Source organism: Gobio gobio (assembly GCF_949357685.1).
Source record: "Gobio gobio genome assembly, chromosome: 5".
Lineage (NCBI taxonomy): Eukaryota > Metazoa > Chordata > Actinopteri > Cypriniformes > Gobionidae > Gobio > Gobio gobio.
In genome coordinates, this window is record NC_137101.1 from 27,893,233 (window position 1) to 27,920,192 (window position 26,960).

Below are 26,960 nucleotides of genomic sequence, written 5' to 3' on the forward strand. Positions count from 1 at the left end.
CCTCTCTCTTCCTTTCCCCCCCGTTGTGAGATTAATGCCACGCGGAGGAAATATAACAGATAGTTTAATTAAGTGCCAGGGCACAAGATTCATCGACTAATTTCTGCGGCTGACAGCGCAAATGAGGGTTCAAAGGTGCGAGCCGAGGAGACACCCTTGAGTGGCTCTGTGTTTAATGAATTGAGCGCTTTCCCTATAAAGTTCCTGCGTAAAGCAGCACGCACATTGAAGCTAGCCTTCAATGTGTCAGGACAATCTACCGTCCTCATATACTACACCAGCATACCTGCCTGGAGAGAACATACACCCATGCCCTCTGTCCTTACGCTTTAGCCGCGCAAGTATTGCACAAGCACCATGATGATCGGCAGAAATGCATTCATTATACTGGAAATGGTGTCCTTTATAATGATGTATAGCTTAATGAAGACTTTGGAATTACCTGGGTTACTGCATGACTGACCCTAAAATCAGTTCAGTGATAATTCTACCAAAAACCATAATTTGCTCACCTTCCTGTTTTTCCAAGCCTGTAAGACTTCTCTTTTTCTTTTTCACTGAAAAAAAGAAGTAGTGAAGAATCTTCAGGCTGCTCTTTTTGCAAAAGTGACTGGAAAACAGAACTGTTACATATCCATCCATCATTATTTATCAATCCATCCATCCACAATTATTTATTAATCCATTCATTCACAATTATTTATCAACCCATCCAATCATTCATCAACAATTATTTATTTATCTATCCATCTATCCACAATTATTTATCAATCCATCTATCCATTCATCCACAATTTTGTATCTATCCATCCATCCATCTATTCATCCACAATTATTTATCAATCCATCAATCACCTTCATGTTTTTCCAAGCCTGTAAGACTTCTCTTTTTCTTTTTCATGGAAAAAAAGAAGTTGTGAAGAATCTTCAGGCTGTTCTTTTTGCAAAAGTGACTGGAAAACAGAACTGTTACATATCCACCCATCCATCATTATTTATCAATCAATCTATCCATTCATAATTATTTATCAATTCATCCACAATTATTTATCAACCCATCCAATCATTCATCAACAGTTATTTATCTATCTATCCATCCACAATTATTTATCAATCCATTCATCCACAGTTATTTATCAATTAATTCATCCACAGTTATTTATCCATCCATCTTTCATCCACAATTATTCATCCATCCATTCATCCATAATTATTTAACCACCCAACCATCATTTGACCCACTATGCATTCAGTTATCCATCTTTTATCTATCCATCAAAGTATTTTTCAACCCAGTTGTCATCCATCCATCCCCTTCCCCTTTACTTATAATTTGGGTCAACATTTCATGTGAGAGCTGACTGGAAAAAATAAAAAATTGCCATCAATAATAATGAATGATGTGTGAATAAGTAGACCATGTTTATGTTTTACAGTCACTTGTATTTGCATGGCAGTCATAACAAACACTATTCATTACTCATACTCTTCAGTCTTCATTTTGCCCTGACAAAGAAACTGCACAAGAAACATCCAGCTCTGATATCAGAGAGGTTTTTTTTTTTTTTTTTTAAGAATATAAAAACGCTTTCTCCAGAAGACTCTTGTTGTATTCATGGCACATTTCGTCTATTGTATGAATTTTTAAATCAACCTCTGATTTAAAATTTAGATTTATCTTTGATGTCAAATAAAATGCATGCACATTACACTGCAGCCTATTGTCAAGGCTCTGAGAAATGACTAATCCACATTCAACACATTATGATCGCTGCCATCAACCCTTGAAATATGCAATACAGATGCGAAATGAGAAATATTTGGTATTAAAGTTCTTTTTCACTCTTTAAGGCTCTGCTGGGACTCTTTGTCCATTTTAAAAGTCCAATTTGACTCACTGAGATTTATTCACGTTAGCACTCTTGGTTTCACAAATGCAGACTTATGCAGTGCTTATTGAAAGCATGGTGTGCCCATAGAATTCAAATATGATGGGCTGAATCCTGTTTTGCAGGCTATCCGCCCTATTAAAAATGCCAGATTAGTGCGTCTCAAATCATTATATGTTGAAAACTGCTTATCAGAGATGCCTTGATGGCACTATTCACTATTTAGAACATATCAACAGATGTTTGAATTGAATACTACCATATTATTATACTTTTTTATAGTATGTGTCGTGATGTGTACAGTATGTAGTATGTACATTTTCTGTATGCATCCTTCTATTTGTGATGCCAAATCAGCCATTATTTTTAACATCTTTGGGTAAAAAGGAATTGTTGTACAAAATTAAATTGAATTGAATTGAATACAAAATAGCCATGTTTATTTCCAGGACAATAACTGGACACCACTCACTGAAGCATGCACAGCTGGGCCTCGTCCAAGAAAAATGAGCAGAACAACTTACAGCCAAAGTCATTTGTAAAAGTATTCTTGCATAAATTGCCAGTTCAGTATGACAATTTATGTAAGAATGTTTTTTACTAACTGTTTACAGAGCAACACCCCCCCCCCCCCCCCCCCCAAGCGTAGGCCCTGAGAGGTCCAATTTGACAACAATGTAGTCTACTAGTGTTTGAAAATGTACAGTGGGGAAAATAATTATTTGATCCCCTGCTAATTCTGTAATTTTGCCCACTTACAAAGAAACGAAGGGTCTATCATTTTTTTGGGTAGATTTATTTTAATGGATAGAGATAAAGTAAAAATCCAGAAAAAAACACATTATATAAAGGTTATAAAGTGATTAGCGTTTGATCGAGTGAAATAAATGTTTGATCCCCTACCAACCAGCAAGAATGCTGCCTCCTAAAGATGGTTCACCAAGTCACAGTCCCCAAGCACAGTCACCAAGCAAACCATTGGTAACACACTACGCCGCAATGGATTGAAATCCTGCAGCGCCCGCAAGGTTCCTAAGCTCAAGAAGGCACATGTACAGGTCCATCTGAAGTTTGCCAATGAACATCTAAATGATTCAGAGAAGGCTTGGGAGAAAGTTCTGTGGTCAGATGAGACCAAAATTGAAATTTTTGGCATCAACTCAACCTGCTGTGTTTGGAGGGAGAGAAATGCTGACTATGAGCCCAAGAACACCATTCCTACAGTCAAGCATGGAGGTTGAAACTTATGCTTTGGGGCTGTTTTTCTGCTAAGGGTACAGGACGACTTCACCGCATTGAGGGGCTGATGGAGGGGCCATGTACCGTAAAACCTTTGACCTTCCCTCAGCCAGATCACTGAAGATGAGTCATGGATGGGTCTTCCAGCATTACAATGACCGCCAAGGCAACAAAGGAGTAACTCAAGAAGAAGCACATTAAGGTTATGGAGTGGCCTAGCCAGTCTCCAGACCTTAATCCTATAGAAAATCTGTGGAGGAAGCTGAAACTTCGAGTTGCCAAGCGACAGCCAAGAAACTGATTTAGAGAGGATCTGTAAAGAGGAGTGGACCAAAATCCCTCCTGAGATGTGTGCAAACCTGGTGACCAACTACAAGAGACATCTTACCTCTGTGTTTGCCAACAAGGGTTTCTGTTTTGCTTGGGGATCAAATACTTATTTCCCTTACTGAAATGCAAATCAATATATAACCTTTATATAATGTGTCTCCATCTCTATCTCTATCCGTTAAAATAAACCTACCATACAAATGATAGACCCTTAATTTCTTTGTCAGTGGGCAAACAAAATCTGCAGGGGATTAAATAATTATTTCCCCATTGTATATTGTTGGATATAGAGCTGCATGATTAATCATTAAAATATTTCAATCTCGATTCTCGATCACTAGCTGCATTTCCAATACCATTCAAATTTCACAAATTGATATGAATTGAAAATGCAACCAATGGAAACGCGTCAATTTCGCAAAAACGCAAAAAGTTTTTACACTCGCATGAGGTGTTTTGTTAAGGCAATTCAGAAAAGGAATATTTTGCAGAACTGCAATGGAAACCATTTTTCCGCATTTACAGGTCACCAGGCCGTACGTACAAGTTGATCATTCTTTAACAAAGGTGCGGTATGTTTGGACACAAAGACGAGACTGAGTTCTTTATTAAACTCATAAAAGACAAACAAATTACAGGAATACTGGATTCTAAACGACAAAGAAATGCCACAATTTATCAAAACCTTGAAGCAGATTGGAGGGAGAAACACCCTGAAACACCTCATATATGGCTGCTCACAAGGGGCTTTCCTTGCCATTTAAACTGGGATAATTACATCTTTAAAAACAAAACAAAAAAGCCTAGTGTGGTGTCTGCGATATACGTAAACCTACTAACATCCGTTGCCATGAGTTTTAGAATTACTTGTTGCGAGAGAAAAAAATATTGTTTAAGTCGCATAACAAATGTTAATAGAAAAGCTGTGATTTCACAATAGTTTTTGTCAATAATTAAGAAATATCGCAAAAGTTTTATGCAAATCTTTAATGGAAATCCGGCTACTGTATGGTTTTGTCTGTTACAACTATATAAATTATCACAGAAGGACTGGGATTAAAGTGTATTGTTCTGATATAAACACTGATGTCTACGGTAGCGATAAAAGTAGATCAAATCACCTTTTGGAAGTAACTTGATGCTTCAAATAAAGATTTTATCAATTACATTTTTAAACCAGTAGGTGGCAGAAAGTGACTGTTAAAAATATATATTTGCCATTGAATCATTCACTCGAGATTCATTCGAAAACGCTATTTCATCTAGTAATGAAAAAGTGAAGTATTTATGAACAAAGTCATTGAATCACACTAATTAAAAAAAATCTAATTCATTCAAATTAATTAAACATTTTTAATAGACTGCAACAATTAACAGTAGGCTATGTCAGAACCTCTAGTAAATTACATGTTATTTTGTTTTGTTGTCTGTTTAGAATCGTGGGAGAATCGTAATCTCTCTTTTAAACAAAAGCAATCGTGATTCTCAATTTATCCAGAATCGTGCAACTCTAATATATTGTGCTGTTTATTTTTGGAGTATACTGTAAGTGGTATTACTTTCTGAGCATAGCCCATGCTCAAATATTGCCCACAATCCTTTACACTATGGTTCTCTGTGTGTTTATTGGTAATGTACTAGTGTTCTCAAATCTGTTTGCTTTTTAAAGTAAATATGACATTTTAAATTGACCCTATTGTTCAGGTTGTCGTTGTGCACAATTCATGGTTCATTGTGTTGCTATTAATATTATTATACAAAAAAAGCCCTGCAGAACTACAATTGATTTCAGTTATTATGCCCGAACAAATTCTGTAACGAATACTAATTACATAAACTACACAATGGTTATTGGTGGGTTTTTACTGCAAAGCAAAACAAGACAAAAAGGCCTCAAATATCACTGCAATTATTCGAGGAAACCTGGAAAGTAAAAATCAAGGCCTGCAAAATGGGTCTGCTTATTAATAATTCAGTCTGTTCACAAGGGATAAACTCGTACTACTATTTTGAGTAGTGAATTTCTGTCTAATAAAGATCTTCTCTTTTCGCAGAGGAGCTTCGGAAGTTGAGCTGGTCTGGAATTCCGCGGCAGGTGCGCCCGATCACATGGAAGCTGCTCTCAGTAAGTAGAACATTCTCAGCGCACAGTGAAGTCCTGCTTCAAATGGTCAAACTCATTAGAGAACTACAGCGCACATCCATTACAAGATGAATCAAAGAATACATAATGCATTCTACATAAATACACATTTATAAGTAATTAGGCTTCCTACTAATGACTTCTAGGATGACTTCCGCCTGGAAGCTCAGAGGTCCAGTCGACTGAAAACTAATGGTGCATTAAACGTTTCAGTGGTCGAGCAAAACCTGAATCTGCGAATGAGCAAACCCTATTTCTATTAGGCGGACTCTTAGACCAGCTGAGCTGAATCCTATACATATATACTTGCTTCTTTTGAATCACACAAAAGCTCTGTGGAACGTTCTCAAATCATACTGGGATAACGTGAATCATGCTGCTTTGTTCATGCCAGCTGGAGTGCCTGCTGTCATTAAAGCTCTTTCTTTCCTAACTTTAACTTTGCGCCCCATGAATAGGAGTTTTCATGGATTTAAATAAAAATATGATAAATTAAACCGTACATGTAATTTAAAAACACCAAGTAGAAACATATGTTTCTACACCTAACCTCGATTGCCCATGGCATATGTACCCATGTTTTTGTCTTGGTTACTGAAAATGTCCCTGTTAATGATATACTTAATAGGAAATGTAATCATAACTTCAGAGGAAAAACTAACAAATAAATAAATAATAATGATGAAATGCGTATTGTGTTTTGGTTTCCTTTTATAGGGATTTGGAAACATTCTTAATGCAAGCAAGCAAATGAAGATGTGAAAGCCTAACCAATGCACTACAAACAAGCGGTCTTGTTGAATGTCCTTAACATGCATTCTTTTTAAACAGTGGTGAGAGAAAACCACATGACTCAAGGTGGTGATAATGTGGTTCAAATGTGTGTGCCATTTAAACGAGATGTTAGTTAGGATACTTTTTACAGGATTACTAACAATGCTCCACATTGTATTAAGCAATTGCATTCTGACACATCTTGGAATCCAACGAAACATGAAATGGGGCTTGCGTAACTTGAAGTATTTCCATTCGCATACTTCATTGAATGTTTAGAGTTTAAAGCGGTTGTGAAGTTTTCAGGACTATTTGTTATCTCTTCTTACTTAAACACAACCTTCAACTAGGGAGCGAAACTAATGCATACTAATAAACCTCTGAGGTAATATGTATGTGCTGTGTTTCGCTTTGCATGAGTACAATTGGATTGATATTTTTGAATGCATTCCAGTTGGAGAAACTCCAGAAGCTGTTGAGAAATGAAATCGTTATTGCGAGCTATAAAAGGGGCCATATTTGAAGTATTTACAGGGATTCAACCTTCAAATAATTTACAAAAAAATGGGCATCTAGGAAGAGCAGATAAAGAGTAGGAAGAGTAGATAAACGTCACTCCACTCCCTTGCCTCTTATGCTGGTTAATGCTTGTTCGGAGCGGTGTGGTACAAATGTGGTACATTGGTGCCGTGATCTGGATTGGAGTGATGTTTGAAGGCCGGGACGCACCAAGCCGACGGACAGCCGTTAGGCAATGTCGGGCTGTTTTTGAGCATCGGCTTGAGTTTTTTCTGTGTGTTCCACACTGTTGGCTCTAGTCTGGCGGCGTCTGCAGGCCGTCGGTGAGAGAAAGAACTCTGAATGGTTGTTCCACTTGGCAAACGAGTCAGTGCATGAGAATAAATGCGAAAGCAAGCAAAGAGATCAAGACAGCACAAACAGAAGGCTGTTATAATTTTACGCCGTCTTACCTGAGCATTCGAATGCACAAATATTTTCATAATAACATGAGCCGACTGGAATAAAAATGATCAGCATGATTGATTATTTAAAATAAGCAAGCACTTCTTTGTTTATGTTTTTTTTAATCTGCAGTCCTAGTATCAGTTTCCCTTTTTGAATGATTCAAAATAGAATCATCCTTTTCTATCCGTTTTGGCCTTCCGTCCACATCAAAACATCGTTTTTGTCCTTTGTACTTTGTACACTTTGTACTCTCTTCTTATCATAGTCCTGCAAAGATGACCGAAAATTTACTCGCAATTGCTGTCCTGCGGCAAAACATGAGAGCAGTTGTGTTTTGGACCAAAACATATAATGGTGACCTGGACGCTTCAGTGCATGTTGAGATATTTTGCTAAATAAAATGAAAGAGTACTTTGTCTGTTCCTTCTGTATCATCTCAGTGAGCTTTCATTAAATTAAATTAAATTAAATTAAATTGAATTCACATTTAATTGTATAGAGCTTTTCACAATACAAATTTTATAAGGTTTTACAGTAAGGAGTAAGGTTAATTTATCATTTTCCGATGTTTCAGTGTAGATGGGAAACGCTAATGTGGACAGTGAGCGTTTTGAAAATGTATTCGAATTAATGTGGACGTAGCCTTACAAACAGGCATAGAATGCACATGCTAGTTGACAGTCTCCTTTTGTCGTTTTGGTGTGTTCAAGCGCAGCTTTTTGGCCGAGACGCAGCCTATGATCGGCGACAACACAGTCAGCTTGTCATGTCCCGGGCTTAAGAGGGTGACTGTTACCACCCCCTTAAAGGTCAGCTGATAAGAACTGTGCAGGTAAAACTCTGCCCTGGCCCAACCAGTGTCAAACGGCATGGAAGGCAGGCTCACTTGTTAGAACGCCCACCTCCCACCTCAACATTGGTTTGAATCCCACTCTGAGCAGTGTGAATAGGATGCATGCATTTCAAGAAAGGGGAATAGTTTTTAAGATTGAAAAAAAAAATACACATTTCACATTTTATAATGGATGAAAGATATCAAGTACATAACTGGTGTAAAGTTTCCCCTAGGACAGGACTGACGTGATGAGGGGGTTATATGTGGTCGTACCCTTTGACACACAGACAGGCGGCAATGTGCCCTCCTGCCACACTGATATATGATGTGCCAGTCTGAAACAGGATGGAGTGGAGGGGGATATTTGATATTCTGACCCCCTTCTAGGCTAGTGTGTGGTCACACACACACACAGAAACATCCAATTCACCCGTGTGACCTTCATTTGCCTACGGCTGCCTCATCTGTCATCTTGACTCGAACCCTGGACTGCAGCCCCACTCAATCAAACCTCATCGATCCACGCTATTGAGCTCCTGCACAGGTGTGCACATTGTGAGTTCATCGGTGTGTGTGTGTGTATTTGTGTTTGAGTGAGTGGAGAGCGAGCGTGAACAGCTGGAAAGCATCCTTTAACAAGAGTAATGACCGGCGGAGGGCGGCATCACTGTTTGAATGGGCGCTTTAACGCGTGATCAATTCTGTGCATCCTGCTGACGTTTCACAAACTGCCACCGAACTCCGTTCAACGCTTTCCTAAGAAGAAATCATTTCTCTTTTGTCAGGTAGCCCCTAGACAATAAAGATTTCATTAGTGGTATTTGCTAAGGCAAGAATCATTATTGCTCATACACCGGATTAAATTTTGTACGAGTATTACATTTTGCACAATAACACATCCAGTACTATTTTTGTTTGTCACTTGACGTTTAAATAGGCTAAACATTTACATTAAAGGAGGGACCCAAGCAATATGCAGAGACCAAAATGTCTTGGAGATTTATGTTGTTATTTTGTCTTTGGTCAGTAAGCAGCAACCTAGCAACCACATTGGAATGCTATAGCAACCGCCTAGAAGCCATCTAGAAACCTAGAAATCACCTAGCAGCTGCCTAACAACCACTTAACATCACTCTAGCAACCACCTCAACAGTCACCTGGCAACAACATCAAGCAACATCATAGCAATAATCTAGCAACCTTACATCACACTAGCAACCACCTAGAACATTCTAGCAATTACTTAGCAACCTCCTAGCAACCACTTAAACCCACCCTCAAAACCACATAGAAGACCCTAGAAACCCCCCAGACCACCATAGTAATTGCCTGGCAACCACCAAGAATGCTCTAGAAACCACCTAAACACCTTACCAATCACCTATCATCCAACTAACAATACCCTAGAAACCACAAAGAACACCCTAGAAATCACTTAGCAACACTAGCAATCACTAAACATTACTCTATAAACTACTTAGACCACCCTAGCAATAGCCTGGCAACAACCTCTAGCAACCACTAGTTCTCTAGAAACCACCCAGACCACCCTAGCAATCGCCTAGCAACCATTTAAACTGTAGCAACCAGAGATGTTCCGATACCCTTTTTCCCTTCCCGATACTGATTCCGATACCTGGTCTCAGGGTATCGGCCGATACCGAGTACTGATCCGATACCTGGGTGTGTATCTGTATATACAGTGTATATATAACTAGCCCTGTATGAATTGCTAGAATAATTTTATGGTGTGCTTCAGACTTATCCCTTAATAAAACATGAACAAATACATACAGTGAACTACTGTATTTACTACAGTATTTTTATTATTATCTGACATGCATTTGACAGTAATATTATTTATTTTTCTTAAGTGAAAAAGAACTTCAAAAGCAGCCACAAATCTAATCTAATCAGAAAATAATCTCTTTACAACAAAACAAGTGGAAAAACAAGCAACCATCTAGGCATTATTATTATTATTACATAGAGACGTAGCTAAATCTAGTGTAGGCTACAACAGTAGCACAATATATTCTGTCAATTTCTTCACGTTAAACCAAACTTTTTTTTTTGACGGGTTGCGTTCGTGTCCTCATATAGTGACACAGGGCAGAGACTACAAAGACACTGAGCGTGTGAGTGTCACGCGCGTGCCCGCGCAACTGTGCCCGTCATCCACACAGAGAGGCAGAATTTGCAGTAGTAATATTTAAATTGTATTTTGCAGTTTAATATTCACAGACACTAGTATAGATTCGGCTACAGTCTGGAGCCCTGTGCTTAGATTAACACAGAAGCGACTAAACGCAGCCGTGGGTACCGAATATATTCGGTACTGGTACTACAGAAATGCTGGTATCATCAAATTTTTTAAATTTCAGTACCGACTTGGTACCGAAGTACCCATACTTGTTTTACTGGCTGGTTGGTCCAATCTGAAATACTGCTAAACAGCGGACATACTGCTAACGCGTTTTTATTTCTTCTTCGCTGAAATTCTGAGCAGCGAAGAAGAACCGTGCAGCGGTTAGGCAAAGCTAGAGGTCATAATAACTAGGTCTTGTTTAAGAAAATGGTATTGGATTGGTACATGGGTTCAAGTACTCGCCGATACCGATGCCAGAATTTGTTGTGGTATCTGTGATATTTCCAATACTGGTATCGGGATCGGAACAACTCCAGTAGCAACCATCTAGAATTCTCTAGAAACCACCAGAACACCATATCAATCTCTTAGCAATCACCCAACAACAACACCTAACATCCTAGGAACCACCTAGAAACCACCCAGAACACCTTTACAATCATTTGGCAAGCATTTAAAAACACTCTAGCAACACCCAAGAAACCACCCAGAACACCATATCAATCTCCTAGGGTCATTCCATGCTAAATCAACCGAATTTCAGAAACATGGAATGATCCCATGGCAACAACCTAGCAAGCACTTAACATCATTATAGCAACCACCTAGAATTCTCTAGCCTAGCAACCACCTATAAACCACCCAGAACACCTTAAAGGGTTAGTTCACCCAAAAATGAAAATTCTGTCATTAATTACTTACCCTCATGTCGTTCGACACCCGTAAGACCTCCGTTCATCTTCGGAACAGAAATGAAGATATTTTAGTTGAAATCTGATGGCTCTGAAAGGCCTCCATTGGCACAATGGCACTTTACATTCTCAAGACCCTTAAAAGGTACTAAAGACGTCGTTACAAAGTCCATCTCACTACAGTGGTTCTAAAATAACTTTATGAATCAGCGACAATAGTTTTTGTGCGCAAAAAAACCCCTAAATAACGACTTACATAGTGATGACGATTTCAAAACACGGCATCATGAAGCTTCGAAGCGTTATGAATCAGCGAGTCGAATCAGCGGTTTGAATCGGCAAATTTCAGCAGTTTGGCGGTTTGACACGCGATCCGAATCATGATTCGGCTCACTGATTCATAATCTACCCAGAACACCATAGAAATCACATAGGGTCAACCAAATTTTAGAAACACAGAATGATCCCATAGCAACAACCTAGCAACCTCTTAACAACACTCCCGCAACCACCTAGAACCCTCTAGCAGTCGCCTGTCAACCACCTGGAATTAACTAGAAACCGTGCAAACCACCCTAGCAGTCGTCTGGCAAACAACTAGCAACCATCCAGAACACCCTAGTGATCACATAGCAACCATCTAGAAATGCCCTAGCAATTGCCTTGCAACCATGGAACCACACGGAACACCATAGCAACCATTTAGAAGTCACAGAACACCTTAGCGATTGCCTATCAAACACCTAGTAACCATCCAGAACCCTTTAGCAGTTGCCACAACCTACAAAACAACTTTATCAATTGTCTAGCTAGCCAACTCAAAGAGCACACTAGCCATCACCTAGCAACCCTAGCAAGTGTTTGGCAACTACCTGGAAAAGTCTAATGTTCATCTAGAAGTGCCATTTAAATGTAACATCTATTAGTTGCCAATGCAACTAGTAGTTTCACAGCGAGATTCATGATGTTAGGGGGAATCAGTGATAGTTTGTCGGCATCATATTTCGTTCATATTTCCTGTGACTCCTACGACTCCTTCAGGCATGACTGGAAGTAGTTTAGAAAAACTACATTTGAATAAATTTTTATATTCAAAATTTAAACTCATAATTTCAGTTAGGAAAGAAAAAAAAAAAATTTGGCTGGTCTTCTTAGGCCACAAGAGGGCACTGAGCAAAATATTAATGCACCGCTTTCAATTGCTTATGCCTGGGGCTGCCTGCAGCATAGGTTATAAAACCCGCCCTCTCCATGTAATCGAATGGGATGCGAGGCAAAAAAAAAAACAATCCAATTAGACTTTTTTCCAAAGAACGTTTCTCTCATTTCAGGTTTATGTTCTGTCATCTTATCACGCATACGTATGTTCAAGTGTTAATTTCTAATAGTTTTGTTTTAGTTAGTTATTTGCTGCTACAAAAACGGGGTGTAACTGAGCGGCAACCTTCCGGTCTCTCTCTTGAAGCCAACATGGAATTTACTTAAACTGCAATACATTGACTGGCCGTTAGAGACAATTCCATATCTCCCCCATGTTAAATGCCCAACTTTACAGCATAAAAAATATGTTTACAGCCTGATACAAAAAATGGTGTTGGTCTATATCTATATTTGGTCTAATTTTGCCCTTTTTTTAATAAAAAAAATATATAACTCATCCGTTTCAATTATATTAAGCCTTAAAGTTCAGCATAATTAGGGCGTGGCCACTTGAGTGACAGGTGGATTGCCGCTGCTGTCACTATTAGCCGTTTGTCTGCTGTCTGTTAGTCCACCCACATCTTGCCTCTTTGCCCATTTTCTGTTATCCGGGAGTGATGCGCTGCCAAGATGGCGATGGCCGGCCCCGCCCACTTTTAGGATTCAAAAATGCTCTTCAGAAATCTACAGGTGATGTCAAGGACACTACGTCCATATTTTATGGGTGTAACGGCATGATTGACAGCTTCTGATTAAGTCTTCTTGGCTTCTTGGATACCGTGGCTCCACTACTGTGCGACGTAATCTGCAATTGTAACTGTAACTGGGATATTTTGGCTTTATTTTTTTGGGCTGTGCGAGGAAGTGGAGATGCGCTGTTCATCTTTTTTTAAAATTTTTTTATCTATGGTCACATCTGTCTGACGTCGACTTGATGCAAACACTATAGAAATGTTTGCCTTGTAACAGAGTGTTTCATTACTTGAGGTAATGGCTCTGTCGCCAAGAGCTAGTGTTTTCTCTTCGGTCTGTTTCTGCACAACAGCCAAGATGAGTTGAAATTATACCCACAATCCCCTGCTGCCTTGTTTATTTGTGGGCATGACAACAATAACTGCTGAAAAATTGGCTTGTACTAGTTAAAAAGTGCAGTTATGAGTGTTCCAAAATAACATTTCTTAGGTGTGCGATAAAAAAATACTTACCTCAGTGTCTCATATTCTCTGTGGTAACTTTTTTTTGGGGGTGTGAAAGACCCATCTCTTTCTTACCCACCCACACTCAGTGAAATAGCACATGGTGGGCTTTAATAAATAAAAGGATAAAGCTGTGCAGATGATTAAATGGTGGTTTCAGTCGCACTAATACGAGGTGTTTGAGTAATGGCGTCCCGTCGTGAGCAGGTGGGAGTGGGTTGATGCAGAGCCAGTGCCTGGACACAGACCTTACGCATGTGTTCATCCAAACCCTGCTGCTGGGAAACATTTATTACCGGCCTGTTGTTCCTGGACCTCTGCACCTGCTGTGAACAATGCCATGTTCTCTCTTTCTCTTTCTCTGGCGACAAAATGAGAACAACTACTTCATTTCATGTTTATTTCACCTCATGCAGTGTTAGTGCACGAGTGCTAGATCAGTGTTGTCGTCGTCTTTTGTGGATGTTATTAATAACGCCTCTTTTTGTAGATGAAAATACATCTTTGTTAAAGTGACCCAAAAAGGTGTTTTTTTTTCTCAAATTTTTCCTTTCATGCAGTGTGTAAAATAGCTGTTTATGAATATTAAAGGTCTGCAAGTTTTAAAGATCAAAGTGCATGACAAATTAGGGCCCTATGAAATCCGTTTTATTTTTTCCCAAATTCCGTTTTTCTTCATTTTTTTAAACTATTTTAATGGTTAAATTACATTTTTAGTAATCAAAAGCATATCTAATCTATTGAAATCATGAAACATACAGTTTATTAACATTTTATTTTATTTTCACCAAATTCTGTTTTCGGTTTTAAGTTTTTAATGGTTTAAATTAAATTAAATGAATATTCAATTTTAATAATCAAAAAGCATGTCTACTTAATTGAATTCGTAAAAACATAAATTCTAACAATTTATTATGTTTTTTTCACATTTTCTGTGTATTTTTTTTTGGTAATCAAATGAAGACAAAACATTTATTGAATTTCTCTTTTAATCAAATTAAATTAAACAAACTTTTTTCGTCAAACAACATGCGGCACAATGAGCTTTACTGTTAGAAATTGTAACAGTAATATATTTCTGTCAAGTAAAATAGAACTTTTATTTTGACTGAGTTTCTTTTTACACGATATGACAATAGTTTTTCTCACATTTAATGGGAAAAGTGACTATTATTCCGATTTTTAGAATACATTTTAAGACATTTTTCCCATGAACAGTTTAAAATGCACCTGTATGCTACATCAAAGAGGCGGAACAAGTGAAGGAGACGCACTGAATGAAAATGCACATTCACTCTCTGACAGCAGATAGTGCTGATAGAACAGCAGAAATGCAGTTAACCCGGTAACCTCATAAACAAACCAGCTGTACTACTTTCTGTTTTTTCAGTATTTAAATGTTTCAAACAGCCATTCAGATTTTTTTTTTGTATTCGCTATGGCAGGGGCAAATTTGGCATTGGGCCAAACAAATATTCACTGTCATATTTGTTCACTTTTTACATTTTTTTGTGTATTGCTTTATTGTATTTATGTATTTATATGTTCAGGGTTCTTTTTGTTATAAGAAAAATAAAAGTTATTATAGTATTACAACACTTTTTTGCAACTTATTTGAATATCATTGTGATACCGTATACCGTGCTAAAAGATCAAACAGACTTTGCATGTAGACTGTACGATGATGACACCCATTGACACGTAGGGTACAATGCAAGTTTCTATAGAAGAATAAAACGTCATCAGCATGCGCTAGTGGTAAACAAAAAGACCATGATGAATCACACTTTGGAAGTTGTAGTTTTTATGTGTGCTGAAAAAGAGGATGCGGAGAAAGATGAAGGGAAAAGAGCTTGAGGTAAGTTTTAGCGCCATGTCGCATTTTTATCAGCTGGTCAGTAGACGTAGGTCGTAGCAGCAAACACACTGTGTGGTGATCATGCTGAATTTCTGACACCGCAAGAAAATGATCGTAGTCTATCTTTGGTCTCAAGACTGTGACAACGGCCTTTTTTGAACCTCTCTCACTGTATGACATAGGACCAACGATTAGGAGGCACAACCTCAGAAATCGCCACGATTGGTTTGGCGATGGCGATCTTTCGTCTGGGACAGCTGAAAATCGCGCAGTGTATCCTGGACTTTACAGGACTTAAAAGATCTGCTGCTAACATCTTGGTGCCAGAGCACACCTTCAGGGGTCTATTGGAGTGCATCGTCAGGGCTGTTTTGGCAGCAAAAGGGAGGCCAACACAATATTAGGAAGTCATAATGTAATGCCTGATTGGTGTATATGGTAATAGGAAATAATTTGACATTATCATCTTGTCCATTATTATTAGACAGTAAGGGGACATCATTAGGTTATTTACAGTTATTTTCATTTCATGCCTTGTGGTCTCTCAAGATTGCTGTTACACCACTTACACCATTTTGGATTCCTGTGATAACTGAAAACCTGTGGGGCATTTTTAAATTTACAGGTTGGGTATTTTTCAGAAAGTTAAAAACACTTTCAATAAAAAGTTCACTTAAAATATCCCATTGCCTAGAAATTGTATATATCCGTGGGATGATTTTAAAAGTTCTTATCCAGTAATTAGTGTCTGATAAATGTCTCTTTTGTCTGAGATTTAAATATGAGACGTGTATACAATAAAGCATATATTATTTCATTTAATGTATATAGAACATATAAGCTATAAAAATTGGTTTAGAATTTGGAAAATATTAATTTTCTTTTTCTCCTGTGATTCATATACACACTGTTGGATATTGTTAATATAAAATATTAAACTAGCAAGTCTGGAAAGCGTTTTCTAAAAGTCCATAGGTTCAAACATGCCTGTAAGTTGAAGAAACGCTCCCATGTACCCCATCAAGTTTAATAACTACCATTTTTAACTCAACGGTTTTCTGTTAATAATGTGAACATTATTTATAATGTGTAGGTCTGTTAGTCTTAATTACATATACATATGTTAATGGAGCGTACGGAAGAGCGCTGCTTGGCACACATACATCTTGTCACAGAACTCGTCTGAGTGTGGAAGTAAAAAATAGCCACATGGGGGAGCGTCTTGTGTGATAAATGGATTTCTGTGCTTGTAGATTTTCGTGCAATCAATTACTTTATCAAGAGACTTTCTTTTCTGGGCCTGAACATCTGCTGTGTTCTCATTCTCTTGCTATGGCAGTAATAAGAGGAAATGTAACTTTAAATGTGACGGATATCAACTTAGTGGACCCAAACTCTTGGAAACCTTAACTTTTCTCAGTTCAGATTTTAAATTAACAGCTAGTGTGCTAGTGGAGGCAAACAGACATTGGCGAACACAGATCTATATCAGATTGATTTAGAGGTGTCTTGTCTGGGCCACTGTAAACATTAGCTTTTGTATTTACTCTTCTCTTTACAGGGGTACCTGCCTGCAAATGTAGAGCGGAGGGAAAGCACGTTGCAGAGGAAGCGGCAGGAATACTTCGGTTTTATCGAGCAGTATTATGACTCACGCAACGACGAAAACCACCAGGACACATACAGACAGGTAACAGACTATATTTAATTCTAGATTGGATATAAATTGGTGTTCTGTGACTTTTTTTAAAATAAGCATTAAAGTACTTAACTAGTTAGAACTATATGTTAGATTCCTTAGAAGATTCTATTGAACATAAAATTAACTTAAAACTAGTTTTAAATAAAGTAAATATGTATCACCCTATTGAAATATTGTACCTCAAAACTCCTGACCTTCTTGATTGTGTCTAACCATTAATATCATGCAATGTCATATTTATTACAAGATGTGTTAAAAAAAAGGTTTCTCAATTGAATAATTGTGTAACAGTAACTGTGTCATTTTGCATTCAGCACTGCTTTAGTGGATGGAAACATTTATAATTTCTATCCATTTATTTCTATTAATTTTTAAATACATTGTTGTCTTGGCTGCATTTGTTAATTGCAGCCATTCAGCCATGTTTTCCAAGTTATAAGAAAAAATCGTTTATATTATACATGTTATACTGTACCTAAGTTTCTTTTTCATTAATAATTATTTTTTTTGTAAGAAAATGTCTTTCATACAAACTGTATTGGTAACATGGTTCTAAACTAAAATTTAAATTTATAGAATTGTTATTTATAAAATGATAATGCTTATATAATATTTAGTCTTTTCACTGATAAATTGTTTAGAGAAAAAAGTCTCTATTTTGTAAAAATAATGGGTCTCATTCACTAAGCATGCATACACACACATTTGTGGCACCTCAGGCACACGGCCGCTCAAAAAGAGGGTATGCACGTGACGTCACAGTCAGCTGGAGTGACTGCGGTTACGCCCCACTGAGTGGCAAAAAGACTGAGAGGCAGCGTTGGTTCACAGCGTAAATGCAGCAAAAACACAAAAAAAACCAGGCCCGTTGCCAGAGGGGGTTGGCTTGTCCATGGACCACATGGACATCCCTGTGCCCCCCTCTGGAACGAGGGAGACGGACTTGATATTGGTTGCTTTTAGAGGGAAAAGCTGCCCAACACTGCTGGTCTAGTATCTGTAATCATCGAAATCCTCTGTAAGAATTCGCAATAATAGCATATTATTTGGAGTTGGCAAAAGTTCCAGTGCGTATCTGTATCTGCACTTGTCAAATTATTACATTTCCAACGTGTTTTTGCTTTGGTGAGTAATGTAGCCAATCACAGACATGTTTGTTGATTTCTACGCAATTGGCCAACCACAGGTGTTTAAGTTAGAATCCACTAACCACTCTAGTTTTTGTCCAGTGCTGAGTTCTGCACGTGCGCTAATCCTCTCTAATTGTAGACATTATGTACATAAGAGATTCGTTGTCATCAACTTCATTGATTATTGTAAGGGAACTTTGTGAGATCGTGTTCATTGAATGACTGACAGCTTTTAGTGATTATAAAGGGAGCACTCTTTGTGCGTTGTCTAGGCGATATAAAAAGTAATTAATAGGCCTATAATATATTCAGAATTTGAATAAAACTTTTGTTTTCCATTCTTGACACGCGGCCACATGCACGCTTCAGTACTCGATACATGCACGGATTCACTCTCGAAATTGTGGTGACTGACAGTGATAAATATTTATGTATCGAAATCAGACCTGTATAAATGTCAGGAAAACATGATTCCTGGCTGCATGTCAATATCCATGGATCACAGGATCTTTGGTAAGTTGTAAGGAACATTTATATTGAGTCCAACCTTTAGTTTAATCTGATAATCATTTGTTTTACTCGCATTTCCACTATTAACTCCAGTCATGCAGCAGCTCTTCTGCCACTCAGTCCCGGTTGAGGGGGTGTGTTCCGGCGGGAAAGTGATGCCGATGCATAGAGACAGAGCGACACTCGTCATAATCTGAAGGCCAGGCCCACCAGGGGGGAAAACAATCCAACGCTCTCCAATGACTTTGCATAGTGTGAGGCTGTCTCCTTATCATTTCGGACTTATAACAAAAAACAGAACAATGACTAAAAGCTTATATGTGACAAAGTGTACACCAAACAAGCTAAACAAAACCCAGAACCAAAAACCCAGAAGTTTTTATAAGCTGTTGACCCAAAAAAACGAGCGTTTAAGGACACAAAAGTGGATACAGGGAATAGACAGAGCGTGACATTCTATATTACACTGACAACTACGCCCACTGGAGGGGAACGTAATCAGCGACAGGAAATATAATATATAAAACTGACATTTGGATATTTGACTTAACAGTGACAAAATGTTTACTGCACACATAGGCATACTGAGTGTCAGAATCCTAAAATTGACCCATTCTTCCTGCTGATGCTTCACGTCTTATTGCCTGTATCCACTTTTGTCTCCTTAAACGCTCGTTTGTTTGGGTCGATGGCTTATTTCTGTGTTTTTTAGCTTGTTTGCTGTACACCCTGTCACATATCAGCTTGTAGACATTGTTCTGTTTTTTGTTATAAGTCCGAAATGACAAGGAGGCAGCCTCACGCAATGCAAAGTCAATGGAGAGCGTTGGATTGCACCCCCCCCCCCGGTCTGGGCGTGGCCTAAATATGCTCTGTCTCTATACCCTATGAAACTATGAAAACGTGAGTAAAGCAAAAACGAATATCAGTTTAAACTAAAGGTTGGACTCGATATAGTGTTCCTTACAACTTACCAAAGGGAATATATATATATATAATATCGTCCAGCCCTAAAACTTGTTTATTTAAAAACATCTAATTATGCAGGATATATGGTGGTAAATATTAATGAATGAGTTGTCAATAATTAATTAAGCATATTGACACACAATGATAACTGCAAATCCACGTTTCGTTGCCTAGAGTCACGTTGTTTCTGTGAATTTCAGTGATCCATTTGCTTCTCTTTTCTGTAGCGTTCGGCAGTCTGTAAAAATGTACCTTTCTTTGATTTCTTGTCAAATCTATTTGTACAGTCAATCTCAAGTGGTTTCCCGTTTTAGATATATTTTGTGTATTTTAGCAGCATTCACGCTGTAAACCAATGCTGCTGCTCAGTCTTTTTGCCACTCAGTGAATTAGGCAGAGATTTTTTGTGAGAAGTTCTGCGTACAAATACGAAATAATCCACACAATTATCAGTGAATGAGACCCAATGTCCCCATGTTGTACCTTATTTGTGGACAAGGTTTTCTACTACATAATGCTGCTAACTGAACTTTATGCAGGATGGTGGCAATAATTAGCTGAATCAAAGACTCTGGAGATTATTCAGAACTTCCTGTGATTTCCTTTTAACTTCATGTACAGCTCAGCATGACCAGTGCTAATTCTGCTATAAATATAACAGTTTTTAAGTTCAAAGCCAGCAGTTCAATTTTGCCAGGGGTTTAATGTAATACAGTCAGGGTTTTTGGTTGTGTTTTACCTACTGATTGAGGTCTTGGCTGCAGCTGTATGTTAGCTTTGCCAAAACACTGTTATGTTAGAATCTCAGAGTGTTTAGAAGTGCCACCAGCAGATACCGTTTGATATTTAGATGCAGAAGAGGAAAAGATGACAAGAAATGTTTAAATCTCCAGTGAATTGGCAGGAGGATGTGAAGATCAAACTGTTGCTGTCACTCTGATCTGATAAATGTCTACCCGATTTAAGACTGACGTCTACGTCTAGTGATCACTGACGATGTGAGATTCACACATTTGTTCTATCTCTCGCAAGCTATATCTGGGTGATTCTCACAGGCCTGTTAAGAACATTTGTTGTATTTCACTCCAAAGTGATAAAAAATAAATAAGATATAATCGATTGCTTTTTACAATAAATAAGGTGTTTTTTTTGGCATTGTGACATTTTTCATGACCGTTAAAGGGATAGTTCCCCCAAAAATAAAAATTACACCATGATTTACTCACCCTCAAGCCATCCTAGGTGTTTATGACATTCTTCTTTCAGACGAATACAATCAGAGATATATAAAAAAATGTCCTGACTCTTCCAAGCTTCATAATGGCAGTGAATAGCAGCCCAAAATTTGAAGCCCAAAAAAGTGCATCCATCCATCCATCATAAAAGTAATCCACACAGCTCCGGGGCTGTGATATTTTACTAGCTAGATATTTTACTTTGTAACATGTTAAATATGGATTTTTTCTCTTCAGAAGGCCTTTATTAACCCCCCGAAGCCGTGTGGAGCACTTTTATAATGGATGGATGCACTTTTTTGGGCTTCCATTCACTGCCATTATAAAGCTTGGAAGATCCAGGGCATGTTTTTAATATAACTCTGATTGTTTTAATCTGAAAGAAGAATGTCATATACACCTAGGATGGCTTGAGGGTAAGTAAATTATGGGATAATTTTCATTTTTGGGTGAACTATCCCTTTTAAATCCCGTTAAAAATATTTAAATTGTGCAGTATTTTAGTTAATCTCCGATATATTTTTCATAAATAAAATGGAAAATAAAATATTGTTTGAATATTAATTAAATATTGCAGAGACCGTGATTAGTCTCCCCCTGCAACTGCCTCATCGACACGGCATCTCAATAAACCCGTCTCCGGCGTGTTGACTCCGATTGTTCGAATATTACAATTAAATAATACTTAAATCGATATGTCATCCTCAATAAACCCGTCTCCAGCGTGTTGCCTCCGATCATTCGAATATTGCACTTTAATAATTATTTAATCAACATCATCCTCAATTAACCCGTCTCCAGCATGTTACCCCTGGTCCCTTGAATATTCCGATCTATTATGACCTCTGAGCTGTAAAGCTGCCAGAATAATAATAATAATACGCTGTTTGTTAATTGGCCAGAGGAGAACTGGCACCCTGACTGAGCCTGGTTTCTCCCAAGGTTTATTTTTCTCCATTAGGTCACCTAATGGGGTTTTAGTTTCCTTGCCACTGTTGCCTCTGGCTTGGCGTGCTCAGTTGGGGACACTACATTTTTCAACTAAACATCGAAATAAATCTAATTAATAAACTAAATTAACCATTTAAACTAAATTACTGATCTAATTATTGATCTAAAGCCCACGCTGTCACTGTATGATAATTTAAATGAACTGATGACATCAGCGTTTTCTCCAGAATGGCTCTACAGCTGAATAAAATTATGCTGCATTATTTTCCTGTTTAACACTGTAAAGCTGCTTTGAAACAATCTACATTGTTAAAAGCGCTATATAAATAAAGTTGACTTGACTTGACTTAAAATATTGTGACATTAGGACAAGGATAAATTCTCATTACAATAATGCAAAAATAATGTTTTTTTTTTTAAAGAAATATTTCATATTTTAAATGCATCATTTAATATTTGTACTGCCTTAAATGTATGCGTTTAAATAAAAAAAAAAATCTGACTAAATGAGAATTACCACTGAGAAGAATTGGGTTGCAAAATGCTACATTGTCATGAAAATATCCAATGCCAAAAAACAACCATCATAATTTTCATACTTGTGTGTTTGTCATCTCTCAGTACCATAACTCTCTGTATGTTCTTGACATCGACATATGTATGTGTGTGTGTGTGTGTTTTCTGAACCATCAGATTCACATAGATATTCCCAGAATGAGTCCGGAAAGTTTAGTTCTGCAGCCCAAGGTGACCGAGGTAAGAGGACTGATGGACCACACTGAGTCACGCCACATGCTTCTGTCCGCCAGTCTCCCAAAAGCATGCCACTCAATCATCATCCATCCATCCATCCATCCATGTGTCTGTCTGTCTGTCTGTCTGTCTGTCAAACTGTCTGTCTGGTCAGCCAACTGAGTCTCGATCTCAATTTTTTTGTTTGTTGAAAATCTCGCGTTAAGGTGCGCAGGAAGTAGAAGGCAGAACACAGGAAGTAGAATTCATTGAGTTTCTTCTCAGGTGCAGCCTTAAATGGCCAGACCCGTTTCTCTCCGAGCTTTCTCGCTAGTCCGTTCTATCCTAACCTGCTTGTGCTCCTCTTTTTGTGTCTCTTCCCTGCAGATTCACATTGACATACCGAGAACTAATCCTCTTATACCTCTCTTTCAACAAGCTTCTGTGCAAGAGGTGAGAAGTTTGCACCACCCATTTTACCCAGCTTGACTCGTTTATCCTCACAAACTCACACCCAGCCACAAAAAGCATTTTAAGGACACAATTCACCTCAGAATGAGCATTCTGTCATCCTTATCTCATTTCAAACCCATATGATTTTATTTCTTCCATGAAACCAAGAAATCTGAAAAATGTGGTGGTCAGTGTTTACCATATATTTAGAATGATTGGGCAATAAAGCTTTCAGGTTTCTAAAAGAATCCAGCTGCATCATAGAAATGTCAAAATACGTCAACATTGATGTGTGTGGGAAAACAGACCTAAATCTATTTTGGTATTTACTGGAAGTCTTAAGCATATATACCCAAGTTGTGGAAAAATTTGTTTCATATTATTTTTAATCTCAAATATTATTTAACATAAACAAAAATAAAATAAATAAATGTGACTATTTTCATGACAATCAAGGGGAAATTCCCAGAAAAATGCAAACAAATAATTTTATGTTAAATATTATTTCATATATTACAGTTTACATTAACACCGTATACATCTTGTAGTATTTGTCATGCTGCCTTAAATTTATGCTGATTTCAATAATAATAAAAAAGTCCGCACATAATGAGAATCCACATTGAGAAAGATGTGTTTTTTGGAAAGTGCTTACCAAACTAACCAAACCACCAAACTATCTAATGCAACCAAGTCACAATGAACTCATCTTCATTTCTGCTCTGTTCCTTATACAAATATATTGTACAACTTCAGAATACTTACAATTGCAAAGTGCACAAGTCAGTGCTTTTGCATCCATTTTGAAGCTTTGAAAACTTTAGTCCTGATTCATTATAATTCTGTAAGTGAGAGCAACCAGTACAGTTCTTTAAAACATTTCCTTCAGTATTCTTTGGGAGAATATAGGTCATACAGGTTTGGAATGACATGAGATGAGCAAATAATTTTCATTTGAGAGCTTATCCTATAAACAGTTCGATCACATTGAGCAGGAGCTGCAGGTCGTGTTGCGTCAACTTGCATGTTGGCTTTGAAATGCTATCACTGTATTTGTATCACATGATAGCATGCAAAAAAGTATTGTAATGATGTCTATCATTGATGCATGCACTAACAAATTTCAATTAACGAACACACTTTCTTTGTGTCCTCAAACACACCTCTATCCCCAAAATGTACAGCAATGAGTGTGGGACCAATGTTCTGTTCCAAACCCTGAGCTGCTTTGCTTTAACTGAGAAGAACCTTAACATTTACGCCTTTAGCAGATGCTTTTGTCTAAACCTGGTATGGGCAACTCTGCTCCTGTAAGGGCCACTGTCCTGCAGAGTTTTGCTCCAACTCTGATTAAAATAAACCTGAACCAGCTAGGTGTACCAGCTTGGAGCTAAACTATGCAGGGCAGACACCCTCCAGGACTGAAGTTGCCCATCCCTGACAAAGAAGGAACAAAGAAATTCTTCAAGGAGCCAACAATAAAGGCAAGTTTATTTGACAATAGATTAGCAGGCAAGCTACAGACGAATCTGAACCTGAAAATCGTGTCAGATTTTGAATGTACAAAATGTATGAACTACAATATGTCCCACCCAGGCTTATTATCGTCAACTAAAATTAAAACTATTAAAAACATTCCTGGTAATTAAAATAAAGCTGAAATAAAATACAATATAAATAATTAGTTGGAAAAAGCTGAAATAAAATAAAATACAAATATAAATATTAGTTGGAAAAACTTAAAAAGAAAATTAGAAATGTTGCCATGGCAATAATTGGAAAGTTGAAGCAGTAAAATAATACAATTATTAACTGGAAATAAATAAAACTAAAACTGAAATAAAAATAAATACCTAAATATAAAAAAAAATTGACAAAAACACATAATGAAATTACTAAAAATTATTCTAAAATTAACATGGACTTTTAAAAATATACAAATACAAGCAAAAATAAAACTGGTCTCACCTCACAAATACTTAGACAAAGATTTCAACATTTTTACCCCAATATTTACCTAATTTAAATAATCTTATAATCTGCATTTCAGCACACATATCAAATCAGACATGTGAAGGGTGATTCTTCAAATATATTAAAGGGTACATAACACACATTTTCTGCCAATCTCATGTTAATCTTGAGTACCTGTAGAGTAGTATTGCATCCTTCATATCTCCGAAGAGTCTTTCGTTTATTTCATATTTATAAAATATGTACCGATTCTTTCCGAAAACAGCCGAATTTGTGGAGGCGTGAAGTGGGCTGAGCTAAAGAGTCACGAGCACACACACACACACACACACACACACACACACACACACACACACACACACACACACACACACACACACACACACACACACACACATACACACATACGTTGGCTTTTCATGTTTTATGGGGACTTTCCATAGGCGTAATGGTTTTTATACTGTTTAAACCGTATATTCTATCCCCCTACACTGCCCCTGCCCCTAAACCTACCCATCACAGGAGACATTCTGCATTTTTACATTTTCAAAAAACATCACTTAGTCTGATTTATAAGACGTTTTCCTCATGGGGACCAAAAAATGTCCCCACAAGGATGAGGATTTCGGATATTGCCATCTTTGTGGGGACATTTTGTCCCCATAACGTAGGGATTACCAGTCCCCCCACACACACACACACACACACAATTCGAACACATGGGAAATTAGAGAAAATGTAAAATGTCCTGGAAAATATTGTTGATGTCCTGGAAAAATGTTGGACATATTTAATTAATTTCTTCAGCCGAGTATAAAGAGTTTATCGCTGGCCCAAACAAGTACCGCTAGTTGTAGAAAGTGCTATGTTCAGGGATGCTGATTTTTGACAGGTGAGAGTAGTATTTTGAATGATGATGTTTTGTCTTTTGTTGCCACTTGCAGCAGTTAGCTGATGTTATTAGCTGCTCAAATGTATTCAGTAATGTTAACTGGTAAGCAGCTACCTAATCATATCATTTATATATACATATAAACTCTCACAGTTGCTAGAAAGTCAGAATAGCGAGATAAAATGTGACCATTACCTTTTCTTTTCTTTTTATTTTGTGGCATAAACAAGCTTCCTTAGTCATAATGTATGATTAAGAGCTCATATTAAAAAGCTCATATTTTATAGTTAAGTCATGGCAATAAACTGTATGCCTTTTAAAGACGCAGATCGTAATATTTGGCATGATCCTTGTCGTTTATTATTGCATAGTAACATGGTCTTAGAAAAGTGCTGGAAAATGGTCACTGAAAAAGAAAAAGAGTGGGAACACTAACAATACGTCATGGCATTATCACTTTTCATTCACTATACGTTCGTGTTGTTTACATTATATGCAGTTGCACGCCGATTGCCAACAAAACACAGACATTTGATGCAGTTTCACTCACCACATGCAGTCTCGACTCATGACCGGTAACAAACAAACAAACATCCAAACAAACATCCACAAAGCATCTACTGTTTCCTTAACACTGGGTTATTTGAGAAGCTGAACAATGTTATCTCTCCCTTACAACCAAAAACACACTTCTTTAGTGACATAGTTGATTTCGTCATCTAAAAACAAAATGACAGCGTTGCCAAATGCTTCTGTTACCCGAACGAAGCTCGTTCATGGGCGCAGTCTTGCTTTCGCTCTGGTTGATGTGTGCACGCACTCATCCGGTAGAAGTGCCCATAACCCTTTATGATGTCATACAGGGCCATACTCGAAAAAACTAATGCCTATTTGGCACAGAATTACTCTGTCACACCGTTTT

General features: G+C 37.6%; 1 protein-coding gene across 3 annotated transcripts in view; it reads left to right on the top strand.

Annotated features, from left to right (window-relative positions):
* Window positions 1–26,960, top strand: part of tbc1d22a (TBC1 domain family, member 22a) — a 190,682-nt gene that overhangs the window by 27,013 nt on the left and 136,709 nt on the right. Inside the window, exons 5-8 of one of the 3 annotated variants that reach the window (XM_079817527.1) lie at window positions 5,513–5,583; window positions 17,052–17,180; window positions 22,681–22,743; window positions 23,107–23,172. In XM_079817527.1, the coding sequence (XP_079673653.1) occupies window positions 5,513–5,583; window positions 17,052–17,180; window positions 22,681–22,743; window positions 23,107–23,172 (329 nt within the window). The remainder of the gene's footprint in view (window positions 1–5,512; window positions 5,584–17,051; window positions 17,181–22,680; window positions 22,744–23,106; window positions 23,173–26,960) is intronic. The other 2 variants (XM_079817529.1, XM_079817528.1) reach the window with 2 other exon arrangements.